Source organism: Tamandua tetradactyla, chromosome 3 (genome assembly GCF_023851605.1).
Source record: "Tamandua tetradactyla isolate mTamTet1 chromosome 3, mTamTet1.pri, whole genome shotgun sequence".
In the NCBI taxonomy this organism is placed as follows: Eukaryota; Metazoa; Chordata; class Mammalia; order Pilosa; family Myrmecophagidae; genus Tamandua; species Tamandua tetradactyla.
Genome location: NC_135329.1, coordinates 149,884,876 through 149,907,887, shown reverse-complemented (window position 1 = coordinate 149,907,887; position 23,012 = coordinate 149,884,876). Strand labels below are relative to the sequence as shown.

General features: G+C 34.0%; 1 protein-coding gene across 3 annotated transcripts in view; it reads right to left on the bottom strand.

The window, feature by feature from the left end:
- Positions 1 to 23,012, bottom strand: part of AGPS (alkylglycerone phosphate synthase) — a 211,460-nt gene that overhangs the window by 5,949 nt on the left and 182,499 nt on the right. For 2 of the 3 annotated variants that reach the window (XM_077154266.1, XM_077154268.1), the window contains 2 exons: positions 18,555 to 18,654; positions 13,185 to 13,242 (listed from right to left, as the gene is read on the bottom strand). In XM_077154266.1, the coding sequence (XP_077010381.1) occupies positions 13,185 to 13,242; positions 18,555 to 18,654 (158 nt within the window). The remainder of the gene's footprint in view (positions 1 to 13,184; positions 13,243 to 18,554; positions 18,655 to 23,012) is intronic. The other variant, XM_077154267.1, reaches the window with a different exon arrangement.

The window sequence follows — 23,012 nt, the reverse complement described above, 5'->3', positions numbered from 1 at the left end:
TTATGGCCCATTTTACAAATAACAAAATGAGAAAAAATAACATGCATTTCAAAAGAACCCCCACCGCCACCCCAGTTGTTTAATGAAATATGCCAAAATTTCAAAGAAAATTAAGTAAACTAAGGAAAAATATCACATTCAGATGAACTTAGCAGGTACACAATAGCGAAAATGACAGAATATATTTTAGGAGCACAGAAGCATAAAAAAAAAAGAAGAAAATCTATCCTTATAGACTTGAGAAAAAAAATCTGATCATGAAGCTTTCCATTTATATTTTCTTTTCAAATTATTTAAAATGCATATTCCCAAATACTGGTTACTGTCTTCCTATTGTTTTTCTAGAATTAGAGACTTTTTTAAGGCACTAAACAAAACAAATACCTAACCCATATTAAACTTAATCTTCTGTTTTTGTATACTGTATAGTGTTTCATCCTTTTTTCTTAAGTCTTGTTAATTTATTCTAAGAATAATGAAGTACTAATGGTTAGTAGCATAAATTATACATTAAAAGGCACTCAATTAAAAAAAACCCAACTTTTCAAAATAAAACTTTTGTAAAGGATATGTGCTTTATCTGTAAAATAATTCTGGTGTCAGTTTTCTTTGACTTTAAAAAACAAAGCAATAAACTGATTTATCTGAGGTGAAATAGATAAATCTTTTAATTTATGGTTAAGAATATTTGTGTTTAGTACTTCTCAAACACATTATTGTAATAATTAAATTCAAATGGTCATTTTCCACAAATGTTCATTAATGATCCAAAGTCATTAACTGTGATTTAATTGGCCAACCAAAATGGGAAAACTTCATTCATTAAAGTACTCAGCCTGTCATTCTAAAATGCGCTCCTATTTATCAGGCTGTAGTGGTACACTGTAGTAGCTGTCTTTTGGAAAGAAATCTTAAATACCATTTTAAGCTCAACTCAAACCACCTTTTGTGTCCAGTTCTTCAGGAAACCATCAAATTGTCAACAAAATAAGCATTATACCATCAGAAAGAAAAATATTTCTGGTTGGCTTCTAGATATAAAAAAGCATTGCTGGTGTTAGGATGGGGAGCACGGAGAAATAAAGTATAGTGCAAAAAAAAAAATCTTACATACGAAAAGAAAAATTTTTGAATTTTATGTTTTAAGGGTACTCTAAAACCAGAATCCAAACATTGAATCCTGCTTATACAATCTCTACCACCTAAAAGGTGTTCCAGAAATTCCACCTACTATCTCCTTAAAGGACAAGCTACCACAATTCTTCAACCTCAGTTTTCTTATCTGCACAGGGATTAGAATCTGTGAGTTTTAGTCTCTTCAACTCAAATATTCTATGCTCTTATGCATTTAAAAAAAGTTACAAATGAGTTATTTCCAGATTTGCTCCAACGGATTAAAAACAACAACACTATTTTGTGAGTGGTAGAAACTGCATTACTATAAAGTATCCACACTGAGGCAGTTCAAAAGAGAGGGGTAAAGAGCAGTCAGTGCCAGTCTCCACTGTTATCTGTAATGTAGTTTCACTGAATGTGTGTCCCGTGGTTATGGATGTAATTGTCCTGAAAAGACTGCAAACAACTGCTCCAACAAGATGGAGCACATTAGAACCTCAGCAGGATGCCCAACAGCTAGCTTGTCTGCCTGGTTTTACACCTCTAGTAATAATGCAATTCCACAAGGAACTGAACCATCATTTGAGAAGCCACCCAACAGCCATTGCATATTTAATGAAGTCACTCACAAAGTGCTGGAAAACAGAAGGTGCTTGGAGTGCATCATTAGTTCTGTCAGAAGGATAATTTACACATCTATCTTGTCAAATTTTCTATGGTTTATACTTTTACAACAATCAATCTAACATACATTTGATTAGTGAACTAGAAAGTTAAAAAAAAAAAAAAGGCAGTACAGCCAGCATGGCTGTGGATGCTCATCAACATATTTGAGTAAAGAATTTAACTCCTTGGTGGCAGAGGTCTGTAAGATTTTGCTGCCACTGACAACAGAATTTGAACTAGGGTCAGATATCATGGTTTATGCAATTAAAGGGACTAGGAATCTTTGGTTGACTTAATTCAAATCTATGCCATAGGACATGTGTACAAATAGAAATTAGAAAAACAACAATAAAACATCAAAGGCCCTAATCCCATAGAGGGATCAATGCTTCAAAGTAGAAAACTTTTACAACAAAGCTAGTGCCATTAAATAATAATAATAATACTCTGTATAATCCTTACTGTGCACTGAGCATTCAGAAAATCGCTCGTTATACTGATCTTACACATGTAACCCATGGATAGAGAACTACATAGTAGTTGCTTGAATATTTTTAGAGCTTAATTTCAGAAATGAAACTCTTCTATATATCATGTCATACTGGGAGAATGGAGAATGGATGTAAAACCAATGTGTCTAAAAACAGCACATAACAGGCAGCCTAAGACTTTCCAACATCCCTTATGTGATATTTATCCACTAAAGAGGCACACGTACATTCATACCACATGAAGCATACTTCTCTTTCTATGCCTGGATAATCCAAAGTAGGTGTCTGTCAATTGACCCAATTACATTACTTTGACTTCTGATTCTTAGAATTATAAACCTTGCCTGAAAGTCAACACTAGCAAATACAAAAAGCGAAGTCCACTAACTTTGTAAACAAAGATAGACTGTATTCCACAATTCGTTATTATGCTAAATATAACACCCCACATACTTAAGCCAGGTATTTAAGAGTTTTGAATATATATTAAGGTACAAAACACATACAGTAAATACTGATTATAGAAAACAAATGAGAAATGTTTCACCTCTTTACAACTTATTTCTAATGAGATATTTATTTAATATATACATATTATAAAATAAGATTTTTGTGTTCCTCCACAATATACAGCAAATTTTAAAAAATTTACTTTTGAAATAGAGAAAATGGACGCTTTGGGGGATAGTCTTTGAAATCATGGGCTCAAAAGTACCCTTTGGATGCTAACAACTCCAAGAAATAATGCATTTCATGGTTTAATTAGCAGCATAAAAGAATGAACAGACATGTACCTGGAGGGGGTTGTGTGGGAAATATGGATATGGTGGCTAGTCACCAAAAATTATCTGGAACTACTCTCCAAAGTTAAAGAGAATGAAGATTTACCAGAAATTACCAAATAGCTCCATCTTAAAAGGGATAAATCCAGGAGTCCACTAAATAAAGAGTTCTCTTTGATAATATTAAAACTTTTCAATCTTTGAGTTTGATTATAAGGTAAAAAAGATTTATTATATATTTATTAACAAGCAAATGATAAGATGGGCCATAAACTTAGACGATTACTAAAGCTAACACACAGAAATAGCAGTCAGCCAAAGCAGAAAGCATCTAATCATTATTATAACAATTTTATTTTCAAAGTTCTACTTTAAGCATCTTGGATACCTCTTTAGCACTATTTTATAGGCTAGATTTTAAAAAGAATAACATAAATTTAGCTGCTTATGGAATGAACTGAGGAGCTTCAAATTTGTATTTCAATATTTAATTAATCCACTAAACTATTGTTTACTTAAGGAACTATTATGGGTGAGACACCCAGCCTCTTGACAGATGAGGTTCTGGCATTCTAGAACCTGTTTAGGTACTGACGAGAACAGAGACAAGTGGCAATTACCACTTTTTGAGGTATATGGTGAATTTTTTCAAGGAGATTAATCTTGAAAAGAGAAGAGAAGTAAGTTCTCTGTGCTATAAAGCTCTCTGTTTGTTTGGTTTTAGTGGAGGGACACGCACACGCTGAATTTTAGCCAAAAGATCTCTGAGAGATGCTAACATCCAGGTTCTAAGGGAACATGAGGTAGGAATATGACTATTCAAGATTCTGTAAAAGGTAAATGAATGCTTAGTAGATACTAAAAATCGTTTGATTTCTTTATCAAGCCCATCTGACATTTCCTATGAATAAAACCTCTGATATCAAAATAACAAAGTCATGGATTCTATGGAATTTAACAAAGGAATTAAGATTTGATACTATTCTAATATTGTTCTCTTATTGTAAATACTTAAAATATCAGGTTTTCTGCATGCAAGGATTTCACATGCACAGCTTATATAATAGCTTTAAATGCTTATAAATCCTTGAATAGGCCGTCTGGAGATTATGAAATAGGAAAAAAAATTAATCTCTCTAAAGAAACACAATCAAGTGCTAATTCTACCATATGTCCCCCAAAGGTGGCTAACACATGAAATTTAAATCAGAGAAGAAACTGAAGGAAAAAAATTAATACATAGGACAAAGCAAAATTTTCTGCTGTTTCACTTAATCTAATAAAAATGTTTGAAAGGCTATATCCATTTAATGGCTACCAAAAGACCAAATAAGGCACCACAGGTTTCTTAAGTCCCTTTTTTTAAAAAAAAAATTTATTTTGAAATAATTATAGATTCAGATGCGGTTCTAAGAAATAATATAGGCAGATTCTATGTGCCCTTTACCCAGTTTCCCCCAATGATAATGTCTTGTAAAACTATAGTACAATATCATAATCAGGATGCTGATATTGAAACAGTCAAGATACAGAACAGTGACATCACCAAGATCTCTTTTATAGCCCACCCCACCTCAACCCTGTCCCTGACTTCTGGAAATTACTAATCTGTTCTCTATTTCTATAATTTTAACATTTCAAAATGCTATGTATATGGAATCATATAGTTTGTAAGCTTTTGGGATTGACTTTTTTACTCAGCATAATTCTCGCAAAATATTCATCCAAGTTGCTCCATATTTTACAGTTCATTCCTTTTTATTTAAGAGTAGTATTCCACGGTATTGATGTGCTACGATTTAACTATTCATTTGTTAAAGGTTATCTGGGCCATTTCCAATATTGAGCTACTACAAATAAAGCTGCTATGAACATTTATGTACAGGTTTTTATGTGAATGTAAGTTTTCATTTCTCTGGCATAAATGCCCACAAGTGTAATTGCTGGGTTGTATGACAGTTGAATGCATAGCTTTATATACGTAAAAGAAGAAAAAACAAAAAAAAAATTGCCAAGGTGTTTTCCAGAGTGTCTCTTTGCCTAACCTTGGATTTTGAAGATTTTCTCCTATATTTTTTTCCTAAGTTTTCTAGTTTTACATGGAAGTCCATTATCCATGAGTTAATTTTTGCATAAGATGTGTAATTTAGGTCAACGTTCTGGGTTTTTTGCTTTTTGCCTATGTTGTACAATTGTTTCAGCATCATTTATTGAAAAGGCTATACTTTCTCCTCTGTTAAAATCAATTGGGCATTAAAAAAAAATCAATTGGGCATAATTGGATAGGTCTCTACTTCTTGGTTCTCTATTCTGTTCCATTGATCTATTTGACTATCCCTCCACCAATAACACATAGTCTTGATTACTGTACCTATATAGTAAGTCTTAATATTCTTCACACTTTATTCTTCCCTTTCAAGACTGTGTTAATATTCTAGGGCCTGTGCCTTTCCATATAAATTTTAGAATAAGCTTGTATATGTCTACAAAAAACTCTGCCTGGATTCTTTTTGTTTGGGAGGTGGGGGGGGGGGGGTTCTACCCATGTACCTTCTCTTGCCTGGATTTTGATAAGAACTGCATTAAATCTGTAGATTTGATTTGGGGAAAAATGACCTCTTTACTATGTTGAAACTTTCAATCCATAAACATTATATAGTCTATTTAGGCCTTTGATTTCTTTCATCGACATTCTATAATTTTCAGCATACAGATTATGTCCATATTGTTAGATTTATATTGAAGAATTCATTTTCTTTAGAACAACAACAAATGGTATTTTGTTTGCATATGTCTATTGTTAATATGCAGAGATATAATTGCTTTTTGTGCACTGATAATGTATCCTACAACTTTGTCACCTACAAACACAGACAGTTTTATTTCTTCCTTTCTAATCTGTACGTCTTTTATTTCCCAGTTCAGGTTTGCAAGGGTGATCTTTTTGATCATTCTTTCGAGTAGTCTCATTGTACTTTTTGTTTTTTTTTTCACATGGACAGGCACTGGGAATCTGGGATTAAACCAGGTCTCGGGCATAGCAGGTGAGAATCTGCCACTGAGCCACTGTCGCACAGCTCTCTCATTGTATTTTAACATTTCTGATGCTAGTAGATTCTGTTAAGAGCATGCACATACACACACACACACACACACGCACATGCACACATGCTAAGCAGCTGCCCAGTGATTATTCTCGGAATAATAGGAAATAATTTTCGTTCAATACAGATATCAATATTTAAGACTAGTTCTATTTAGTCAAGGTTTTCAACTTCCTGACAAGGGCTTATATAAACTTTTAGCAAAACGAACTTAAAAACACAAGTTATAAATTGAAATTATATATGCCACTGATATAAACTCTGTTGCTTAAACTGACCAGCTCATCAGTTACAAAAACAAGCTCTCTGAAGATTAAGTTACGCAGGCTTTATATTTCCTATAGCCTGAAGTTCCAGACTACATCTGCCTTCTTTGATACACAAAACCCGAGTTAAAATAGCTCCATTTATCACAGCATGATTGTAGGCAGACAAAATAGCCTGTCTGTTTCCAGATAGTGAAAGCAACTATTATTAATCACAATTACAGGCCAAAAGCTCTGTCCCAAACCCCAACCCTTCTACTCTGGAACTCAAAAATGGTATCAAAGGTCAGTAAATTAAAATGTCACTATGAGGTTAATTTGAGTTTTAAGTTTATGATGTAAATTAAGGAAAACCTTTTCCAAAACTAAAAAGAAGTGATCTCTCAAGAGCTATCCTATTGCCTAAATTTGGAAGAAGGACTAAATCTACTCTTTTTTGAAAACTTATGTTGAAGGGATTTTTGCTTTATGGAAAACTATACTGAACAGGACATTTGAAATTTATAAATTAAGATGATTAACTAGAGAAGCATTTATAAAAATAGTCACTTTTGTATAACAAGTATTATAGCCAGTAGTGTGAAGGAAATTTATTTTTATTTCATACAGATTGTAAGAAGCCTTCTTGTAGAGTGAAACCAACTGCAGGTTATAGATGAAAAAGTGTTAGACTATTATTAAATCATATCCCATGAATGTAAGGCTCTTTTTCAAAGAAACTGTAACCATTTCTTTAATAGTTAGGACAAAGGTTTAAGAATACAGAGTTCCATCTGGTGCTGCCTATTACTATTATTAACAATAAAAGCTACTGTATTTTAAGCATCTACTATACACAAGGCCTTTTAGATGCTTTAAATATATTACTACATTTAAATCTTACAAGACATCTGTGAGGTGGGTATTATTACTCCTGTTTTGTAGATGAGGTCACTGCAACTTAGAGAGATTATTTCCCTATGATCATGTAGTGAGTAAAGTATAGAGCTTGGAGTCAAATGCAGATGTGATTCCAAAATCTATGTCTTTCCTCTCTCTTTATAAGTCTCTCAAACTTACATTTTGTTACAAGATAAAGTTTGAATGGAACACTGATATACAATGCATCTGTGGAAAAACAGTAAAATGGCTGGTACTCTGCAGTTGCAGAGAAATGCACATTATTTTTCTCTATTTCACTGGATAATTGACTCTAGTAATATACTTTCCCAAAAATATGGAAAAAACAAGCCTTTAGATGATAAATATAAACCTATATTCCAATAAGACCTGGTTATTAAATATCTAAAGCCAAATGAGTCATGAGACTATTACTAATTGAATATAAAAGATTTATACCTGTTTAAGAATTTGCAAAACTGTCCCAAAATTCTATGAGCACATGGACACGCATTCATCCACTCATTCAGTTATTCACTGAGCATCTAACATGTGCCACTCACTGTTCTATGTGCTAGGGTTACAGCAATGAACAAGATAACATCAGTAAAGTCACTGAACTTATTTCACATGACGAACACTGAAATTAAACAAAAGAACTAGAAAGACACTTCTAAGCAGGTGACATTTTCATGAGAGACTAAAATAATGGAGAAAAATGCATTATACAACTTTAAGAAAGAACATTAAAAAAAAAGCAGGAACATAAAAAAAAGAGGGAACAAAGGAGAAAGGGTTTTTTTATGTCTGAGGAATAGCAAGGCCAAGGCTGTTACAGGGAACAAGTGATAAGAGATAAGGACAGCGAGACAGGCAGATCATGTATAATCTTGAAGGCCCTGATGAGAAACTTGTATTTTAGTCCGAAAGCCTAAAGAAACAACTGATTTTTTTTTTAAATGATCACTCTGGCCACAAAAGAAACGACAGCAAGGGAGTAAGAATGAGGCAGACAACGCAGTTAGGAAGCAGCTGCAGTAGTCCCAATAGGAGAAGAGAGAAGTATGAACCAGGGTGATGGTGGTGGAGCTGATGCCCTCTAGTATTTGGGAGTCATCAGCATAGAGACGGTATTGAAAGCCCTGGGACAAGAGCAGATCCCTAAGGAAGTGAATGCACAGAGAGGAGTAAAGATGGCTGTGCTGGTTTGAAAGGAAGTATGCCCCCTAAGAAAAGCCATGTTTTAATATAAATCCCATCTCATAAAGGTAGAATAATCTCTATTCAATACTGTATGTTTGAAACTGTAATGAGATCAGCTCCCTGGCTGATGTGATTTAGTTAAGAATGGTTGTTAAATTGGATTAGGGGATGACATGTCTCCACCCATTTGAGTGGGTCTTGATTGGTTTACTGGAGTCCTATAAAAGAGGAAACATTTTGGAGAGAGAGATTCAGAGAGATTCGGGGAGATTCAGAGAGATTCAGAGAGAGCAGAGAATGCTGCAGCACCACGAAGTGGAGAGTCCACTGGAGATGAAGAAGGAAAACACCTCCTGGGGAGCTTCATGAAACAGGAAGCTAGGAGAGTAAGCTAGCAGATGACGCCGTGTTCGCCATGTGCCCTTCCAGCTGAGAGAGAAGCCCTGACTGTGTTCGCCATGTGCCTTCTCACTTGAGAGAGAAACCCTGAACTTCACTGGCCTTCTTGAACCAAGGTATCTTTCCCTGGATGCCTTTGATTGGACATTTCTTTAGACTTGTTTTAATTGGGACATTTTCTCGGACTTAGAACTGTAAACTAGCAACTCATTAAATCCCCCTATTTAAAAGCCATTCCGTTTCTGGTATATTGCATTCCAGCAGCTAGCAAACTAGAACAATGGCTAAGGGGTGAGCCCTGGAGGACTCCAACATTTCACAGTTAAGAAGAGAACAAGCCAGCAAAGTGAATGCATCATTAGTTTACTAGCACACAGGAAATATATTTTTGTATTCAGACTTACTTGGTTTCTTTTTGTAAGCAAGAAGGGAAACCAGGTAGTTTAGTTTGTTTTCATTGTAGTCATACTTTGACCACACATAAAATTAAAATATAAGAAATAAGATAGTAATAAAAAGTTTCCATTTAATTAAATGAAGCAGAACCTTTCAATAAATTAACACACAAGCAAATCTTGCTACATTCAACTTCAAGCCAATGTCTAAAAACAAATTATTTCATCATACTTGGAGTCTTCAACATATAATGGAGAACCTGAAAACACACATAAATTAAACAAGGAGTTTTACTGTAACATGATCTGACCTGCATCTCTTTTATTACATGATGCTGTCAATGTGTTGGAAACCTACAATCCAACACAAAAAAAGTATAAAATAACCACAAAGTAAAACTGACTTATGCGCAAGAACTGTGACAACAATAACATATTTATGATGAGAACATTAAAATTTTCATTCATTTCTGTTTTAACACCTAAAGTAGGGCAAGTAATTAACCCAGACAACGTCAAAATTAAAGAAATAGAGGCTTATATTTTAAAAGAAAAGCAGTAATGTTCAGTGATTCTTTTCATTGAATTTCAAAATTCGCTAATATAAAACACATTTTTTCAAATTAAGTGTCTTTTTTTCAGAGGCTGTCCATTTCAATTTTTTCAGATTTTGCCCACTTCAGATATTTTAGCCTCTTAAGAAGGAGAACAGCAAAGAACATGGTGATAAGAGGACATGAGTTCAAATTCAAATTCTGGCACTAATACATACTGCTGAAAACTTTGGATAAGTTACTATATCACTTGTAACTTTCATGTTTTCATTTGAAAGACAAGAAAAACATAAGACCTACTCCACAGCATTTTGAGAAGAATGAAAGGAGATTAAGGTACGCAGGGCACCAAGCAAACATTAATAGTTTTATAAATATGAATTCCACTCCTTTATTCCATCTCTCTTCTCTTTACTGTTTCAAAAATCTACACCATTTACATGTTTATAAGTATTACCTTTTGAATGCTTTTTATGACTATAATAAGTAATACTATCTACTGTACTACTAATATATTATTCTACTACAATAACTAATACTTTAATATTTGATTCTACTTGACTGTAAGATCTAGTAGAAGCACTGTCATTCTATGGAATCCTATTGCCTAGAGGGCCAGTGATAATTGTAATCTGGAAAACAGATTAGATTACCATACTGGTAAATGAATATAAATTTTGGTTTAGGATGATTAAAAATAGTCTGAAAATAGTGGTGAAAGTTAGAATCATCAATGTACTTATTGTCAAATAAATAGTTAAAATGATTTTTATGTTATGTACATTTTACTATGAAAAATATTAAAAAATTTTTAAGGCATTAAACATTTGTATTAAATATATCATAGAGAGTCATTTACATTATTTGCTTTGGTATCAAGAATTAAATAAACATGATCTTACAGATTAAGATTTACATTTTTCAATTATTGCTTTTTATTAACTTGTATTTATGTGTTTTGATTAATACAATGGAATATTACCATAGTTTCCACAAATAAAATAAAGTACCAAACAGATTTACAATAGGGTTGTGTAACCCATATTTATTGTTACCCAAATATGTGTAACCCATATTTATTGTTACATAAATATGTATTTTCTTTTCTTCTGTAATGGCAGCTCTATGGGTGCATTATTTCAAGTATGTTTATGTAGGTTCTCTATATGTCTACCACGAAATTCTCAGTGTTTGACATATCTTTGAATAAGTAATACCAAAGTTCTACCATATTAGATTTTCAGCGTCTCAGTTTGTGGTCATGTACTATTGGAGGAACTTGAATATCCTCATAAATCCCAATGGGTAAAGAGTCAATGGCAAGAAAAAACTTGGTTTGGCTTTTTTCTGCAATGCTACATGTCATTCCCATCTCTAAATTCCACAGAATTTCTATCACTGTAAAACCTGATTAAACTAAGAACATCATCCCACAATTAAGCAAATGTCTCATCGAACACTCAAATACCGAAATGACAATTTGGTCTCTATTTCCTTCTACATATAAGATTCAGCTCTTCTAATCTTGCAGAACTGTATCTCTCATATTTACCACTATAAATACGGATCCTACATTTCATGATGATAAAGGAGAAAATGCATTGATGGCTGCTGACCTTTACACAAAGCAAAACTGTTGACTACAGAAAGGAAATTTCTATTTTTCTTCAAACAACTAATTATAGCCAAATTATTTTGTAACACCCCCCGATGCAATCAATTCTGAATGAAGAACAAATTAATACTTGCTGATAGTATATATTTTTTAACATTCCTTACATATCAATACAGTGATATCATCAATATTGAAAACAGAATATATAAGAAAACATTTAAATAATATATAAAGTTTTCTGAACATTTTAAAGAAGGTAATAAAATCTAAGTAATTTTATGAATACTAAAATTCCACAAATTATGTTTGGACTTTTAGATTAATCTGAAGCCTTTAATTTCACTTAAGAAGTTTCTCCCCATTTTCCTCCCATCAGTTTTGTCTCTGTAGCATTCATTAGTACCTCCGTCAAAGGATAATAAGCAGAAAAGGGGGGAAAGAACAAATTAATTCACCTTAATACTTTTCAGTCAGCTAAGCTAAAAATTTGTCAGTAGGGTTTAAGAAAAAAAGTAAGTTGATGGTAAAATACTATATTGCTACAATGAAGCTAGGACCTGTCTGTCTTTCTTATTCATCCACATTAGTAATCTTCTCCAGGTCTGGCTGCAATAATGTATGGATAGAGATCCACTACAGTCTACTCCTTTTTTCCAGAAAAATTCTTTCACTCATTCCACTCACACATACTGAGGGTATCTGGGGCCAAGGTGCTGGGTATACAGCAACAAACAAAAGCTCTGTCCTCATGGAGCTCATTTTCCAATAGGAAGAAATAGATACTTTTTAAAAGTTTGTACTTTTATATATATATGTATTTTTTATATATAGCATGTTAAAATATAAATGCTAAGAAGAAAAACAGGGTAGGAAAAAAGGGATATGGAGAGTCCAGGACCATGGTTGGAGTGGAATTTTAAACTGGGTGGTCATTTATTCCCATATTACTCCCTAGGAAAAAAAATGCATTTAAAAATTTTAAACCTACTTATTTCTATTATTCTAAGCATCAAATTATATTAAGAGAGCTTTTTAAGAGCACATTTTTGTTACAGAGAACAGGTGGATAACTTCAAAAATAACAATGACAGAATGCGGTTGCTTAATTTTAAAAAGAATGCCTCATAATACTTTAATAAGCCTGCTAATAACATAGGTGGATATTTCATCATAGTTTTTATTGATGCTGTGATAATTCTTTGATAAAACTTGATACTTACCACACTATTACCAAGTAATAATAAAATTGCCTTAAAATCTTGAGAAAAGATTTATTTTCAAATTCTGTCTTGATTAGTTTGCTGAGTTTGAGGTGAAAAGAAACAAACAGTTCTTCAATACACAACTGATGTCCAGCTGCATTCCAATAGTCGCTGAAAAGTATTTATGTAGGGTCTCTATCCCTTGCCCCATCCTGCCCTTTAAAAACTTGGTGTCACAGTCAAATACCTCCCAGGCAAGCTGGGATATTCTCTGGTAACATGAGTTCCCTAAAAACTCAGAAGAATGGCTAAGTTCTGTGTCTAGGCAGGCTTGTCAAAGCTTTTGTTGGACACTACAACAACCTATATTACCTTAGTAATTGCTTTTCTATGACATAAAAACATTTCAGAAATCTCAAATGTTCTTAAATCACTCATACTATGACTCTCTTCCCAGCATTTTAATGAATCAAATTTTAAAAGTAAGAATTTAAGAAATTCTACCTCCATACCTCCATGGTGATGTGACAGGCTCCCACCATTAGCGAGGATTTCTTCTCTAGCAGCTGCCTGTATTTGGAAACAAAACAACAAACAATTCTGACTTAGATTTCACTTTGGAGTAAAAAAGTAATACCTAACTCTGAGAAGGAGGGACATTCTTCCTGGGTTAAAAAATAAAGTAGAAGGCTAATTTTCCTTTCTCTTTGGTTAACTGTGTTTAACAATCAATTAGACCATATAATATTGTCTCACTGATATGAACTAACATCGGTGAATGAACTTAGAGAATTTCAGTTAAGAACAGAGGTCATCAGGAGATAGAAATAGGGTAGATTTTGGGTAACTGGAGCTGAAGGGATACAGATTGTGCAATAGGACTGACTGTAAAAATTCAGAAATGGATAGCAGAATACTATCTAACCGTAGTACAATAATGTTAGTACACTGAATGAAGCTGAATGTGAGAATGATAGAGGGAGGAGGGCTGGGGGCACAAAAGAAACTGGAAAGAAATATAGACAATAAAGACTGAGATGATATAATATAAGAATGCCTAGAGTGTACAAGGATAGTGACTAAATGTACAAATTAAAAAATGTTTTGCATGGGGAAGAACAAAGGAATGTCAATATTGCAGGGTGTTGAAAATAGATGGTAATTCATATTTTAAAACTTTAACTTAGGTGTGAGACTAAAGCAAAAAATATTTGGTACAAAATTTATATTTTGACTAGTGCATCTCCTAATACAACTTATGCGGACAGTTTAATTGAACATCATTAGTATATGGAACCTTGAGTAGGGCATGAGATTTTGTAGGTTTGTCCAGAGTGATGCCTGGATAAATCCCAGAGTGATTTGAACAGTGAATAAAAAAGTATTCGCAAAGTCCCTTTGGCGGAATGGTGAGAAAGGGGGAAAATTCAACTTCCCCATTAGAGAGGGCCTGATATTCTCATAAGCAGTGAGAACAACATAAACAATAGGCCAAATCCTCAATCTTGGGATTTGTTCATATGAAACTTATCCCTGCAAAGGATGGGCTAAGCCTACTTAAAATAAGGCCTAAGAGTCACCCCCAGAGAACCTCTTTTGTTGCTCAGATGTGGCCTATCTCTCAGCCAACACAGCAAGCAAACTCACTGCCCTCCCCCTCTCTACGTGGGACATGAGTCCCAGGGGTGTAAATCTCCCTGGTAACATGGAACAGAAACCCTAGAATGAACTGGAACTCAGCATCAAGTGACTGAGAAAACCATCTCAACTGAAAGGGAGAAGAGAGAAATGAGACAAAATAAAGTGTGGTTGAAAGATTTCAACTAGACTTGAGAGGCTATCCTGGAGGTTATTCTTATGCATTACATAGATATCACCTTTTTAGGTTAAGGTGTATTGCAGAGGCTAGAGGGAAGTGCCTGAAACTGTAGAGCTGTGTTCCAGTAGCCACATTTCTTGAAGATGATTGTACAATGATATAGCTTTGGCAAAGTGCCTGTGTGACTGTGAAAACCTTGTTCTGATGCTTCTTTTATCTACAGCATGGACAGATGAGTAAAAAATATGGATTAAAAATAAATAAATAATAGGGGGAACAAATGTTAAAATAAATTGGGTAGAGGGAAATACTAGTGGTCAATGAGAGGGAGGGGTAAGGGGTATGGTATGTAGAAGTTGTTTCCTTTTTCTTTTTCTTTTTCTGGACTGATGTAAATGTTCTGAGAAATGATCATGGTGATGAATATATAACTATATGACGATACTGTGAGCCACTGATTGCACACCAAGTATGGAATGTTCATACATTAAGAATGGTCATGCTTGTATGTTGATTGGTTTTATTAATAAAAATTAAAATGCTAAATTAAAAAAAAATCAATCAGAACCATGCAGCTTAGCTTTGTAATATTTTTTTCCTAATGAGTAGTCACAATGTCTACAAAGACCACTTTGAAATTCTAGGGGGAAAAAAAGGACAAAATGATGAACTTATTGTTTAAAAAAAAGTTTCATGATGCAATGTCAGGTTCTACTTTGCAGCAAACTTCTTACTATAAAACAAGTATTAATGGTTTAATTATTGATTGTTCACTTCATGCCCAGAAAAGTGCCAAGCAATTTACCTGCAATATTTCATTTATCTTCACTATAGCTTAATGGGATAATTACAATGATTCCTATTTTATGGATAAGGAATATAAAGCTTAGATTGGTTAAATTACTATCCCAAGATCATATAATTGGCATCAGAGTCAGGATTACTTACAAAGCTAAAGTAAAATCAGGTATTATACTGAGCAGCTGTAGAAAGGAATGAAGTAATGCATGTAAGGCATGCAAATAGGTGAATGAACTTTAAGGACAGTGTTTTAATGAAATGACAGAAACAAAAAGACAAATATTAGTGTGCTTACTCATATGAACTAACTGTAATTTACAAACTTGGAGAACAGAAGTTGAGAGATGAGTTAATCAGATTGGGGCCTATTGTAAAGGGTACAGATTGTAAATTCTTACAAAGTCACATATATTCAGGAGTTATAACTGTTATTTCTAAATTCGGAGATATTGAGCTATATGTGTATAACCTGGTAATTCCCTGAAACTTCAGGTATTTATGTGATACCTGAGACTCTGAGTTAGAGCACTGAAGCTATGAAAGCCAGCATTACCCCATACAGCAACTGTTAAATAGGCTGAAAAAGTGATCAGACTTGACTAGAGATGAATGAAACTGATATGGAAAAGACTAAGGCAAATCCGAATACAGGGTAAAGGATGATATAGCACATATTTTAAAACTTCAACTTCTGTGTGAGACCGAAGGAAGAGATGTCTATTTGGTGCAACATTTATATATTGGGTAGTGCAATACCTAATTTAACTTGTATGGGCAGTTTATTTGAACACCATAATTACATGTACTCTTGAATAGGGCATGAGATCTGGTTGGTTTGTACAGGTTAATGTGATGCCCCGATATAACCCAGAATAATTTGGGCAGAGCATAAAAAAGTATTTGCAAAGTTCCCTTGGGGGACTGGAGAGAAAGGAAGAAATACTGAACTTGTCTACCTGGGGAATTCCTGATATTCTAGCAAGCAGTAGGGACAACCAATTCAACAGGCTGAGCCCTCGATCTTCAGGCTCGCACCTCTAAAACTTTTATTCCTACAAAAGAGAAGCTAAGCCTGCTGATAATTATGCATAAGGGTTACCTCCCAGAGAACCTTTTCTATTGCTCAGATGTGGCCTCTCTAAGCCCACTCGGCAGGTGAACTCACTGTCCTCCCTGCCCAAAATGGGACATGACTCCCAGGGGTGTAAATGTCCCTGGCAATATGGGACAGGATTCCCAAGAGGTGCTGGGAGCTGGCAATTAGAGCAATGAGACAAAATAAAATTTCAGTAGCTGGAACAGAGTTGAAAGGTTATCCTGGAGGTTATTCTTATGCATTACATAGATATCTCTTTTTAGTTTATGGTGTATTGAGTGGCTGAGGGGGGGGACTACTAAAACTGCTGAACTGTGTTCCAGTAGCCTTGATTCTTGAAGAGGACTGTGCAACTATATAGTTTTTACAAATGTGACTGTGTGATTGTGAAAACCTTGTGTCTGATGCTCCTTTTATCCAGGGTATGGATAGATGAGTAAAACAATAATGATAAAAAAATAAATAAATAATAGGGGGGTGGGATAAAGGGTAAAAAATTGGGTAGATTGAAATACTAGTGGTCAGTGAGAGAGAAGGGTAAAGGGTACAGAATATATGAATTTTTTCTTTTTATTTCTTTTTCTGTAGTGATGCAAATGTTTTAAAAATGATCATGGTGATGAATACACTATGTGATCAAAAACAAAATCAGGGATTAACAATAAAATCCTTTATGGAAAACACGTCTTAGGTCAATACTTTAAGACAAATTATGTACCTGTCCTATATTAGGAAATCTAAAAGCAAGAAGAAAACTTGCTTTATCTTCTTTTACCCAACTTAGGCCATGACTAACTCTTTATAGAGTACTAAGGTTAGACAGATAAACATTTGTAGTAAAATATAAAATGACTGAAATACAGGGTGAAAAAGGTATGCTAGGAACTGGAATATATTCAATTCCTAATTTTTCATACGTATGTCACAGTCATGAGGTAGAATGGCCTTGATCCTCACAAAATTAATCAGGTGTATATGGTTTCATGAGGAGTGAGGCCAGGGTAAGAGGTTGACCAAAAGGACCATACCTCATTGCAAAAAAATCTATAAGAACCTCTGTCACTTAGGTTTCAGGGTTTTTCAAATTAATTATGAATATGCTAGCTCCTGCTCTAAGAGATTATATCGTCTAATGAATTATCCTAAGTAATCAAAGCAAGAATTACTTGAGATTAGAAGCACATAAAAGTGGAAGTTTAGATTGAGAAAGAAGGAATAATTTCACTCTTGTGATACTTCAGGGAGGGGGCTCTTCGGTAGCCAATGGGCAACATTAAAGTACTAAAAGGCTAATAGTGATGGGAAAGTACTCAAACTTTTGAAAAGGATGGATATATTCATTATTTTGGTCAGGGTGACTGTTTCAGAGGTGTACACATGTGTCGAAGCTCATCAAATTGAATATTTTAAATATGTGTAGAATACTTCAATTATACCTAAACAAGGCTGAGATAAAAAAAATAAAAGGGACAGGGGAGATGGGGGGAGTCAAATTCTTTCTAAAAGTCTAAAAGTAACTTACTGAAAATCATTTTGCAGTATTATCTTTGGATGGAGTTAAAATACCAGGGCACCTGCAATTTTAACTCCAGTCTCCTAAAGATCAGCTGTGGTTCCTCTCCAGTCTAGTCTGTTGCAAATCTAGGCATATTTGCAATAGGAAATGTCAACAATCAACTGGAGGCTTTAAAAAAGTTAGTAGCTTTAAGGTCATTTAAGAAAAGTAATGGAGACTGTTAGCAAATGAATGCTAATGACCTACATAGAACTTCAGCAAATAAAAAACTTACAAAGTGAGAATGATGATATTACAGCAAGATATACCAAGAGCACTATGGCTGCTGACCTCAACACCAGTCACCACCTGGAACAGTCAGGCTACCAAAGTGATACCAAGGATTCCTCTAAGCCTTTATTTTTAAATTTCATCAGCTATTATGTACTGTAAGTAACAAGCAAAGAATCACAGGCTAATGGAGTACAGAATATTAATTTCAGACCCATAATTCAGTAGGCAAGCGTACAATGGTACGCTTCTCACCTCCCTGGGCTAGCAGGCAACTACGTGTATTTAAAGAGTCAAACCAAAATTCATAAATTGACAGTACAAGTTTATTTAAATTAAAAAAGAAAATATAAGCACTATATGCATGTATGCATAATTACCTCAGTTTGTTCAAACACAGTCAGTGGGTCACTAATTCCCCTGTAGTTAAAGGCAAAATAGAAGTAGATACATGCACCTGCATCGTAAGTCTGCGTCACCCTAAAAAACAGACAAAATTCCCAGAGGAATTTAAGTCATGTGAAATCAGATTTAACATCTAGAAACTTAAAAGGAAAGATCATTTACATGATTTGCTTAAGCCATAATTTCATTTTCTACCTAGCATCTTTCTCTACTGAAGGAAATTAGATTGACTGACTCTCTTTAGAGTTGTGGCCAAAACAGGTGAGCTGAGGATGTAGTGGGAAACAAACAGATTTTATTTAAATGCCAATTTAGTCATAATATAGATATATATTCAATCTGTCTCCTGGATATTTAATCCTATGATACTAAAACATCTATTGGGAAATAAAATGAAAAGTTTTATACATTATCAGCAACAAAGCCATCTTAACGGAGTCGTTTTGTTTTAATATGTAATGAGCTATTAGCAGCATATGTGAAAGCACAAAGTATAATCTCTTAAACCTATTGGTATTAGTTGTTTTAAATTATATAATCACAATAATCACACAACTGAAATGGAAAAGGTGTACACTAAAAAAAATGGCCTTTAAAACTGGGAGAATAAAAACATTTCAACAATAAAAGTAACACTAACTTTTTTCTCTTTCCTCTATTCAACTAATTTTATACACCATTAGTTTTTCATGTGGCTGGTATGAGACAACACTTGAGGCATATCCCTATTATAAACAGTGCAGCTCCATTATTTTTAAAAAGCATGTTTTCCAAAGGAAAGCAATGAGGTCCAAATGTATAATGTCAAGTACTTTTTGTATTGTCATAGTAAACAGACACGATGTAATGTGTCTGGCCTTTAAGAGAGGTATCCTTAAACTACAAGAAAGATGGTTACAGTCACTGACCCCATTACCGCTGAGAACACAAACATGAAATACATGGAATACATAAGGACATGCAAACACTGACTAAAATCAATTTTCATTATTTTGAAAATCTATTATTGGTAAAATGTGGACAAGTTATAACCTCTTCAAAAGACACAAAGTGCTCTAACAACAATACCATGAATTTGTCATTTTTCTGGATTATCCTGGTTCAAGAGACTTAAGCCTTCTGGGCAGAAAAATGTAAATCAACAAAGTTGGAGACCAAAAGAAAGAATTTTTTCAATGGTGGCTATAACTTATAAAATAAATGACTATGAAATAAACACCAGTAACCTACTTTCCACATTGATTATTTAAATGCACTGGAAAAGAATCTCTCATACCCTCTATACTCAAAACATGATGTTGCCTCAGAATATAGGATGATGAATATTATTCAAGAATGCTGGGTTCAGTATAATAAGCTGCCTGATTATGTACTAGACATCTTGAGAGAGAGAACATAAAGACACATATCAATAGCTCTAGGCAGCTTAAAAACCAGTTTACAGACAGGCAGACAGACAGATGGATAGAGATAGAATGATACAGCAAATGTAGCACAATTTTAATACTGGGGGATATGGTTATCTGGGTGGAAGTATGATGGAGTTTTCTACATAGGATTTATATTAATTTTTATAATAATTAAAATTTATATTAATTTTTATATCTGTAAGTTTGAAAGTATTTCAAAATAAAAAGTTAAAAAAAATAGACCACACAGATGGGAAGTCTGAAGTAACCAAACACAATAAGTAAGTACACTAATTATAAAAAATAAGGGCAAGTCAGATTGGAGACTAACAGAAAATGTAAGAGACTGTTTTGGGTAAGAAAAATGACATTTTATCAAGATCAACCAAGAGATACTGGGGGAGAGAAAAACAGTCATACATCCATGAATGAAGGAAGCACAAAGAACAGGAGATTCAAGGAACAAAGTAGGGAAGAATGAACTCATAATAACTATAATTCTGACATTAGGAATAAGAAAAACCAGAGGATCTGAGGAAGGGGAAAAGATCAAAGGAGCAATGGTAAATAAACTCGGAGATGTACCTTCACTTAGCACCAACTCTGCAGCACAGAGGCCTTCTGTGGCAGAGGGACTACCAGATCTTATGCCTTCTCATATACTGCATTACTGACTTTCCCTAAGTATGAGTCCTCTTTCTCTTGCTTTTCAAAAACAACTTCCCATGTTAAAAGGACACAGAAGCCAACTTAAAGAGGCCCCCCAATGGTCAAAACTGAGACAATTTGGGCAAAAAAGTGAATTATGATAATAATGGATATAACCTAGAGAATAAAATATCTATGAGTTTATACTGATATAAACATCAGTACACATATATAATGGGGGAGATATCTGGACAGCTTTTACAGAAGAACTCCAACTAATAAATGTAAAAAACAATGATGAAAACCGATCATCTTTTGAAAATATCATAATAATAACTGTTGTGAGCAAGAGTCATCAATGGGCGATTGATGATTGGGAGACAGTATGATGAGAATATGTGCACAGTCTTAAGGTATCTCCCTATAAAATATATATTACTTGCGGGGGTGGGGATAGGGGAGGGAAAGGCTGTTGTAACTTTAAAGTGGAGAAACCTGGCCGGCATCCCAATTTAACAAAGTTATCCAAGTTAACAGCATCAGAAAATGAGACATATTAACATTATGTAGCCCCTGATAGGATGCACTAAGAAGAACAGAACCTCACTTCTGTGGTACTCTTACCAAAATGCCTAGCCTGAATTTGATCATAACAAAATATCTCAAATTGAGAGAGATTCCACAAAATAACTACCAATATTCCTCAAACTGTCAAGGTCACACAAGATAAAGAAAAACTGAAACTGTCCCAGACTGGAGAAGATTAAAAGGACATAGTAATTAAATGCATCATGTTATCCTGGATTGGATACTGAACCAGAGACAGGACACATGTGAGACAAATGTTAAAAATTAAGTAAGGGTGGGCCATGGTGGCTTAGTAGGCAGAGTTCTCGCCTGCCATGCTGGAGACCTGGGTTTGCTTCCCAGTGCCTGCCCATGAAAAAAAAAAAGGTAAGGTTTACAGATTAGTTAACAGTATTGTAATAATGTTAATTTTTTTATCTTGATATCATAATATGGTTATGTAAGATGTTATCATTTAGGGAAGCTGGGTGAAGGGTATGTGGGAATTCTTTGCACTATTTTTATAACTCTTTTTGGTAAATCTGAATTTATTTCACCCCAAAATTTCAAAACTTAAAACAATGTAAATATAATTTCAACTGGCCTGAAATAAACAAATAAATAAACCCCATCTCCCTAAGGGCATATTTTTTTTAAGTAAGTAAATTGCTGTCTGTGATGGCTTGAAGCTACATGTACCCAAGAAAGACATGTTCTTAAATCTAATCCATTTCTCAGGGTGTAAGTAGGACTTTTTGAAGAGGTTACTTTAGATAAGGTATAACCTCTCTTATTCAGCACGGGACTTACTCCTATTACTGGAGTCGTTTACAAACAGAATGAATCGAGAGAGAGAGAGAGAAAAACAGGCAAGAAAGAAACTGAAAATCAATGAAACCCGAAAGAGAAGAAAAAGACCAGCAGATACCACCATGTGCCTTGCCATGTGGCAGAAGAACCAAGAATATCAGCAGACGGTCTTCAGGAAGAAAGCATCGCCTTTATGATGCCTTGATTCGGACATTTTCTCAGCCTCAAACTGTAAGCAAATAAATTCCCATTGTTTAAGCCAACTCATTTCATGGTATCTGCTTTCAGTGGCCTAGGAAACTAAAACAGTTAAACACAGTCCCAAGTAGAATGGATGGAACTTGGTGATCAGTTTTAAGTCTTCCAAACTACTTCAAAATTGACTCAAAAAGCATGAGAACTTAACTCAGATACAGAAGAAATACTCCAAAACCAAAAATAACCAGATTGAGTTTACAAATGACACCAAAGCAGTCAGATTATTAAATCATATATATATAGGCTCTAAAAATGCAATTAGGTGAGGCCTATAAAAGAGAGCTAAAGTAATCACAGACAAATCTTCAAACCCAATTTACTGAGGTTCCCAACGAAGAATTTAATTTAACAGAAGGAACAAATACAGAGGAAATACTTTTTTTTACTACACAATACAAACAGAATCTAATTTAAAATTTTAATCGCCTTTTAGGCCAAATGTTAGGTGCCTCAAAACAGAAGAAATGAACTGTTTAACAATACTACTGTCAATTTACCAGCTGTGCTTTTCTTCTAATGTTAATTCACATTCATAAAAAGGATACTGTTTATATTTTAAATACCAGATCTTCAAAGTTTAACAAAAACTGGAGACCCATTTCAATTACAAGGGTCCTATTATCAGTAATAACCAAAGTCAAATAAAATTTGAAGGATGAATAAACTGAATTATAGCAATTAATAAAATGTAAATCACTTATAAGTAAATTACAATATCAAAAAACAAAATATAACTAAGTA